General features: G+C 29.0%; 1 protein-coding gene across 1 annotated transcript; it reads right to left on the reverse strand.

Annotated features, from left to right (window-relative positions):
• Positions 1 to 1,132: 1,132 nt before the first annotated feature.
• LOC111034891 (chitinase-like protein EN03) lies at positions 1,133 to 9,105 on the reverse strand. Its single transcript, XM_022316303.1, has 6 exons — positions 8,918 to 9,105; positions 6,620 to 6,888; positions 6,070 to 6,202; positions 5,695 to 5,865; positions 3,812 to 4,211; positions 1,133 to 1,575 (listed from the first exon to the last, which is right to left on the reverse strand). Exons 1-6 carry the CDS (start codon positions 9,033 to 9,035, stop codon positions 1,338 to 1,340), a joined length of 1,329 nt encoding a protein of 442 aa, XP_022171995.1. The 5' UTR covers positions 9,036 to 9,105; the 3' UTR covers positions 1,133 to 1,337.
• Positions 9,106 to 9,820: the final 715 nt, after the last annotated feature.

Raw genomic sequence — 9,820 nt, forward strand, 5'->3', positions numbered from 1 at the left:
AGGCATTTAAAGTTCAAATGTTGACAATATTTATCAAATTGAAAATGTACAAATTATTTTGTAATTAAAAATTTATAAAATGTTCAAAATTTTATAGCTAAGGGTTGAAAATGTAAAACAAGGTTTCGTGTAAATAGGTTATTCTGTAACCAAAAAATCACAATTTGTTTTTACAGTTATTTCATATTTAAATTTAGATGAAATTCCATATGAATAAATAACCAAGAACAATGATTATTAAGTTCTTTTAATTCAAAAATATTATTCGTGGTTACTTGAAACTTCTAAAGTATATTATTATAATATTATATGCAAATAATATAAATTCAAACTACCGGCTGGCGGCTACAGTAGTTATAATAATAATTTAAGTAGAATATAAAATATCCTATAGGCTGACAAACAGATATCATGTACAAAGTGTATATAAGCCTTAGATTATATAAAATAGGGCCACAGAGGTGGCAAACCTTTTGAACACTATGTGCAAAAATTAACTTTTTTTTCGAGCGTGGTATGAAAAAAAATTGTTATGTTCGATATTGCAAAAAAAAATTATCGTAATTTGGTTGTATAATTAATGTATTGGTATAAAAAAGGTTAGTTTCGGTACATACCATTAGAATAATATTATTTTGTTAATTAATGATATACAATATAGTATATAGTATAATGATCTAAGATATAAACCATAGATATTATAGAATGGATTGGCCATTTGTGAGTATAATACGGGAACGAACATGAAAATATAGAGATCTTATCACAAACATATTATTAATGTATAATTATAAAATTATACACATTATAATAAGACTTCTGCTAGAATGAGAGGAAATGATAAAAAAAGTCTTTATCTCTTTCTCCTTCTGGCACATTTCACTCTATATTGTTTATAGCCATTTCCTATCCATTATTCCATTCTTTAATAACTATTTAAACTACAAATAGTCCCAACTCCAAACTGAGTGGTGTGGTTGTGTTGCAAGGTCTATCAAATCTACTAAATATTTTGCAAATAAAGTGAAATAAATAGTAAAATATTTATATTTTTGAATTATATTTATTCTACGTCACAAAACATTACATGATATAATATAATAAACATTAGATTTAAAAAAAAAATAAGATAAAATAATTAAAAAGAACTTTATTTTTTTAGTTAGGTACCTATTTAAGAAAATAGTTTTTTCTCTCAAGACAGTATAATATAGCGACGATATGCATAAGTATTCCGGTACAAAGTAATTATATAGTTTTTTTTAATGTAAATATACGATACAAAATGAGTGATTAAATATAAAATCGATTTCGTGATTAATGTACTCTATTCACTCTTACAACACATTCTTTATGGCTTTTAGAATGGGGTACTTATTAGCGTCGCACAGACCTCTGGCATCGTCCAAGGACAGATCCATCAACGCCATGCCTCCCAAATTATTTTGTTTCACATATGTGGCTTTTTGTTTGGCTGTTTCTGGTTCCTCGAAGCTGATCCAAATTCCTTTAACGTCATCTTTGGGTAAACGGAAAGCATAAGTTCCGAGATTTTTGCTTGGGTCCGGTACTCGTCTACAAATATTGAAAAAGATACTCACATTATAATACGCAGAAAATTATATTTTCTAGACATAAATATAGAAATTTACAATAAAATGTTTTCTTTCAGAAAAATCGCAAAACTTTTGGATACATTTTTAATACACTCATATACATAGGTAAATGTATTGTTCTATTTTATGTTCTTTATACATACAGAACTTATACCTTGTAACTACTAACTGTGTAGTTTTAATCAGTGGAGTAGCTAGGATTTTGATTATTTGGATTTAGAGAGGGCTAATAATTTACTAAGTAGGGGAGGCTATCAACTAGATATTCCTCATAATAAGTTTGGTTTACTGAAAGATAAGTTTATATAATTTTAGATTTTTGCTACAACCTTCATACAAATTACAATTTTAATGCATGATTACGTCATGGGTTTTATGTTCAAAAGACACTGAATTTTTTTTAAAATTTTTCTAAAATGATGGAGAGAGTTGCACCCCTCTCAACCCCTCAGGCCATGCCACTGTTTTTAGACTAATGCCATTTGTTATAACACAATACCTAGGTACATAATATTAAAGTATAATAAATACACTTATACATATAGTTGTAACAATTGTATGGTGATGCAGATAGTATGACTACATGAAATAATATACGCAATGGTTCATTATGACCGGAAATATTATGAATTGTTAGTTATAATTACCTGTACTTACTGATTAAAGGTATAACGTTATGTGTACTTTGATACTTTCTGTATCACTTTACGTGATTGAATTGAAAAGAAAACCAGCGTAAGGTATATATACTATGTAATATTATGTATTTATGTGTACACTGCACCTTATACATACCTATTGTCCTATTATGTAGGCAGATACCACTTTGTATAACAATCAAGATTATCATGATACTCGTATTTTTCTCAAGTTAAATTAAAAAGATATGAAATGAAGATAATTATACATACATACATATATTTTTTTTTTATTATTGATCCTTAAGCCAGGAGACTATGATCATTATTAACTGTTTTTTATAGTTTTCTATGTTCCGAGATCGATTATTGTAAGTTTAATATTGTTCTCGGATATTACGACATATATATGAAACTGATTAAAGTACAGTAGGTAACCTGCATGCAGCATTCAGAAGTATAGCTAGGGAGAACATTTAAAACTGCTAATGTGTAGGTTAACTCGTATGTAGTATACTATAAATTATGCATATAAAATTCCTTTTGAATTAACTTATATATAGGACAATTCTTTAAAAAACAAAATAATATCGTCAAACCTACAGCAGTCTGGCAGTCAATAAACGTATTTGTGTTGGTATTAATGGATGTTTAAATAATTTGCACTTTTGCAAATATTTATCTAAACACAAACGTGCATGATGCTTATCGAATATCGCGTGTTCTGTCTTACAAAGATCGCCTTATATTTAAAGTATAAATTCAATTTTTAAACGATAATTTATGTATTTATATATAGGTAGTCAAAGTATTAGATATATAGTACCTTGTCCGATATACCTATAGGTAATTCTTTTACCAAAAAACAGTCAATTTCTCAGTAAATCTATGTATTAAAAAAGAAACATTTTTTACATAATTTCAGTTACTACAAAAATTAATATTTTTGTTATTTTTTCTCAGTGTCATCTTTTAAAGATATTACTTTGTTAAACGTCAGCATTAATTTATAATTTTTTTTAATTCAAAGTGGAATAAGTTTTTTGAGGATTTTTCAACACTGCAAAAATAGAATTTCACATCACTAATCAGTACCTATAGTAAATTAGTTAGGTAATAGTGTTTAAATTATAGGCGATCGGAATAGTTCACCAAAAATTGTCTTCTCGAGTCACACTATCAATATCACTCCGCCCACCAAAATTTAATCACATAGATATAACTAATTAACTATACTCATTCATTTTTTTTTTATACATATACCCTCAGAAAAATATTCTATTTTTTAATGTTACATTTATATAAATTTAAAAATGTAGGTATTGAAAGTAATATCATTTCATCAAGTAAAATAAATATATTTTTTTCAAAAACGTTGTGTGACTTCAAAGATCAAAACACGTAAAACAAAGTTTTTAACACATACATTTACTGACATACAATAACTGTTTAATTATAAGAGAACCACACTGTTTATTTACTTGATTTCAAATTTCAATGCATGTAAATGTTTTGAGTATTAGTGTGTATGTAAATGTGTAACTAAGTAGTAAGTACCTGTAAAGGGTCAGAGATGTGGTGGCTGCAGTGCTCTCGACCAGGTGAGGGCAAATTTCGTAGTAGGCCAGTAGACCTTCGGTCTTAGTATATGTGCCCTCTTCGCCTGGACCGTCGGCATTGACGGGCGCCGCGCCGGACTTTCCACTGTCCTTGTCCATCTTCCAGGTCCGGCCGTACGTAGAGATTCCCAACACCAACTTGTTGCGGTCGGCTTTCAGGGCGATAGCTTTGTTGACCTGTGATTCGATGTTCTGCCAGGCCAGGCGGTCGGCGTACACGAACTTGAAGGGCGACGCATGGTCGGCCAGTTTGGGCACTCGGTCCGGAGTCCTGAAGTCGTACGCCATCAGCGTGAAATGGTCCACATACTTTTGCAGTCCCGGGAAATCGAAATACACTACCGGGTATACAGAAGAACAAGATTAAGAATATAAGAATAAGATAAGACGAACGTTTATTTAATATGTCATGAATGTATCAGCATACACATATTGTACCTATAGGTATATAAATATATCAATAGGGTAGGTACATATTTTGTCACTCATTATAGAGTTATGAGTCCGTCGTGACGCTCGTCAACGCCGACAGCGACAGTCCGGGCAAAGAGTGTACACCACGGTCTTAGATTATTGTGTACTAAACTATATATGTGCACCATATTACTAAATATAAGCTAACGGTTATCATTTGGGACGTCCGAGCATTTCTAGCTAAGTGCATGTTTTTTAACTTATCGTAAATCGTAATTTTTTTAACAGAAGGTTGTAATTATGCAACAATGATGAATGAACTATTATGAAAGTTTTATTTTGCATTTTCTGATTTTTAGGTAATTTTAGGGAGTTTTTATATAGTATGCAAGTATGATATTCGGTGAGCTATTATACGACTCGAATACGTCTTTCGATGAATGATTGTTTTAATGGTCGGTCGCCGCGACAACATCGATAAAAATGTAATATTGTTATTATATCGCAATATTATTTACGGTACATGCAACAATAAAATCATATAAACATTCAATTTATTATTATTTTTTAATGATTTATAAGACGTTTCATGTTTCATCATATTTACCTACTCTAAATAATTACTAGTTATATTATATTTTACTACCATTTTTGGGGACCTCATAACATACATAATTGCATTATGAATATATGATATTATATTAATGTAACAGACTTTAAAAAAGTATATTAATTATTTAATATTGTTTTTAACTATGGGTCTTAAAAAAAAAAAAAAATAATTGTTTGAATAAAAATAAACATACATAGTATAAATGAATAATATATTCGGTTGCCCAAACGCCCCAAACCCCCAAGCGAAAAGAAGAGAAAAATTAATAATAAACAGAATCCGCATTGGACACACTCGACTAACACATGGATATCTCATGACGAAGGAAGAAAAACTCATGTGCACTACATGCGGAACCGAATTATCAGTCAAGCATATTTTTACAGAATGCCTCCAGTACACAGATGAACTCTACATTCTTAACACCCTATAGACGCAGCACCACCTACCAAGTATTAATATTTTTAAGAAAATCTAAATTGTACGATTTAATTTAAATAACATAATTATCTTTATTCCTTAGAAAAAAATTGTAATTAATATAATAACTAATGGCTGCGTGCTGCTGCCAATGTTAATATAAGATCAATAAAAAAAAAATTTTTAAAATATAACTATGATTGGACCGACGTAATTAATTAATGCATTAAAGTGTGTGGGTATAAATTAAAGTACTTAAGGTTTTTAATCATAAGGACCGGTCGCGGTGGACGGGTAAGACAAATATTTAACACATCATATAGTTATAGATACATTTATAGATAATAAAATATAGTTAGGTTGTATAATTTTACCAGAAGAGTTTACGTGTGGGAGAATGCTGACTGAAAGATAAGGACAATTGTTTGCGTTCAATACTCCTTTGACTTCGCGGACCAGTGCTGTGAATTGTTCCTTGTGTTCAGCTTCCTTAGAGTCCTTGCTAGTAATGCCCACCGTTTTAGCCACTTTGTGGATAAAAGAACCTTAAAAACGATAATATTATATTAGGCACAAATGTGTAATAAACAAACAATAATATACATAGTTTTTAGTGGCATTACAACAATTGCACAGTGACCAATATAATACAATATAATGTGTATTTTGTACACCATTCCAATATATTATACTACCTATTAAAACTACAAACTTGACCGATTTATATTATTATTAAATATGTAGCTTACCCCACGTGTTATTTTCCTTTTTCTCAGTGACCACTGGGAATTGCCAGGCCAAATCTATACCGTCAAAACCGTTTTCCTTAGCCATCTCTGAAATGGTGGATGCAAACTTTGTTCTTGATTTTGGCGTCTCCAGCTAGACACATTGAAAACATATCTTAGATTCCGAGCGAAGTAATGAAAGTTTAAAAGTAGATATATTGATTACATTATTTTAAGTACATGTTTTTTTTATGAACACTCGAATATATATGTATCTATAATATCATAATATAAAAAAATAAAAACATTTCAACCTTTCATCAATGAAAAATTGCAAACGATTACATGATATTTTAAATAGATAGAATTCAATTCAGTACAGAGGCCCCTTACTGTAGACAAAATTGTATGCACACAAATTTGATACGCAGACACTAAATCACTAAATTGTCTAAATTATTATTAGATATACAATTTTTAATTTTCAATCTTGTAAACTAAGGTTCAAAATTATTTTTAGTACATCGCGGAGTGTAATAATATATTAAATAGCAACAGTAAATATACTCACAGCGGTGAGGTACTTGTCAGGATCTTCGGTATCGGCATTGCCACCGACTGACAACAGTATGGTAAGACTGGGGTAGATCTTCTTCAGAGCTGTTATGGACTTAAAGTTTCCCTTTCCACCCTTAACGTCTTTGCTCTCTGGCAAGTCCAGCTTTGGATCCAACGATTTCGCTCTAAACTTGTCATCGTCAATACCAGCGTAACCGTACACTAAATGTGTACAATAACTTAAGGCGGGTTTCAGCTCCTCGGCGCCGACTTTAACGACATCTGAAAACAAAAATTGGTGACGGCTTTAATTTGACCTATAAAGCACGGTTATGTAAATATTGGTTCAACGACTTTAACGCATTGAAAATCTTTCAATTAGGTTTGAAACATAAACTTGTTTGTGTATTATATTCTTAGAACATGGTAATAGTATCATATTTAACAGAAAACAATCGCACATTAAAATTAGTTCATAAATCAAAATAATTATTTTATGATAGATTAATCTATCAATTTTATCACAGTAATTTAATATTGTGTACCAATGATTAATATTTAATATGTACTAGATAATAATGATAATACTTTTATGTGGATAACGTTAATGCTGTTTATATGTATACCTATATACAGACGTTTATAGAAATTAAATTATTATTTTAAACTTTGATATTATTCTAAATAATTCTCTAAAAATACTAATTAAGAAAAATATACGATTAACTTGTTGTAATATGTATATTGTATATATATATTTTAATTGCGTTTATTATATTAAGAACGGCAGTACAACCTATATAAAAAAAAAACAATAAAGTAGTATGGCAAAATAATCATCATAAATAAATACCTACTTACAGATTCTTTTAAAATGGTTGTTTCGAAATAACTACAATCTTTTTTGTATTCATAATCAGTAACAAATAAAAATAATTGGTTTAAATATCAACTTGTTGCTGAGAGTTCCAAGTATCAATGTAATAGTTATAGTAACAACTTTACAAAACTACCTACATATTTACATAAAAATAAATAAAGATTAAAATTGAATTATAAGTCATTTGAAAACAATTCAATTTGTAGTTCGTGTTACTCTTTAGAATGTCTCAACTAACAATAATAATTTGGTACGGAGTTATTGAAATAACAATATTTAATTTATACCACCTAAAATGTAATTACTTTAGTAAATTACATTTGAAGATTTAATATTACTAAAATAAGTGCTGGTTTTTAATGTAGCCATGTAGGTAGGCAATAAACTAATAAATAAATCATAATAATAGTGGATTAAATTATATTATGTACTGCAGTATACTATATTAACTTAAATAACTTAATACAATTAATTAAAGAAATTATCTGAACTCTATGGGATGGATTTCAGTTGTTTACTTATATATATAATATAAATATGTTATAGTACTTTTATAGCCGCAGTGGCGCGATGACCGTGATTTTGAAGGGCAGTTGCTCGATAATTTTAAAGAGGTGGGTGGGTGCCGGGTGGATAAGTACTGAATTTAGTGAAAACTTGTGGTACCAACAAGACCAACTTCATCTGAATGCGATATTTAATACAAATAATAAGAATAATTATACTGTAGATACGTAAATAGTCAAATGGTAGGTTATTCAAAAGATGATTTGCTTTAGAATATTTCATTTCGCCACGCTACTGTTTTTTAGGTATACTTACTACTTATAGGTATATATAATGTATTATAGATAATTATATTTGTTACTATACGGAAAAAATAATATTAATAAATATTTTATGGAGTCAAGTTATATCATATTGTAAGACTAATACGACTCATTTAAAATAATAATTAACCAAGATTAATGTACAATGTATATGTACATCAACAGTAATATTAGTAAAATAAAATCCAAAAATAACCTATGAATATTGTATACTACATATTATGTGTAGAGTGCGATTTGACAAAGTAAGAATACATTGCCATGAGAATTAATGTTTTATTTTAAACATAAGCTGTATAGTTATTTGATATAACGTATAAAATATGTACTAAAATGTGTACCTATCTATTTATGTACGTATTGTAACATACATTTTTTTTTCACAATTGAAACAATAAATAATTCATTCCCATAGTTATATTCATCCAGTAGTATATAATATATCAACTTAACAAAAATTGTGTCAACAGAAAAAGGCGTAAGCATAACGATTTTACCTGCACACCTAGATATATTATATATATTTATACAAAATATATAAATTATATATATATATATATTATATATGTTAGAATTAATTTATACGTTTATTTGTGTATACCTTTTCTCCACAGAGCTCTGCCGTCATAATAGCATACTGTTTTAAATGCTTGCGAAACGTCGACAATGGCTAGAAGGCCATATAGTGCGATCGCACCGAACAATTTTACGCCTAACATCTTACTACCGAAAACAAACTCGAACTGACGACCTGTTTGGTTTGGAGTTTGGACCAAAGGTCCAGCAAGCGATTATTTATTGTACGATGTACACCTACCTATGTAATAATTTTATTATAATGTTATCACCGCCCCTACTTGTTTTTAAAACCACAGGCCAAGGTCAAAGTTTAACTAGTTTTTTCTTCTCGGTAACTTGACTAATACGTACTGTTATTGTACAATTATTTATTTAAATTCAAAGAGTATAATAAATAAACTCGCATTTTTACTGGCCTTACAACAATCTGACGAGCAAGGCTGAAAATTTAATAACCAAACAAAAGGATCCATAGACTATATACTAGGTACCTATGTAGACAGGAGATTCATAATCATAAATAAACATGCAAATTTAAACAGAGTTGTTTGTCGATTAAACTGACGGTGTCTTAACCTTTGTTATTAGTGTATTTTAATATATATATACATAATACATGGTGTCTAAAATATTTTTTTTACAATCTGACGCATCAAATAAATTATAATTCATTATATATTTTACGTCACAGAACATTTAATTGCTTTATAAGAAAATAATAATATTTCAAGTTGAAAAATAATAATTTTATTCAAAAGGGAAGATAGCTAATAATACACTTTTCTTTAACGTCCCGCAAACGTATATTTACAGTCGAGAATGATTTGGTTATTTATGTTTTTCATTTTTTACACGCGTGTTGTCGTTCTACTGCAACCATACATGGTTTTTAAAATTTTGATATTAGTTATATTATACATTTTTA

The sequence above is a fragment of the Myzus persicae genome, unplaced genomic scaffold, assembly GCF_001856785.1.
Source record: "Myzus persicae strain clone G006 unplaced genomic scaffold, MPER_G0061.0, whole genome shotgun sequence".
NCBI classification, from domain to species: Eukaryota; Metazoa; Arthropoda; class Insecta; order Hemiptera; family Aphididae; genus Myzus; species Myzus persicae.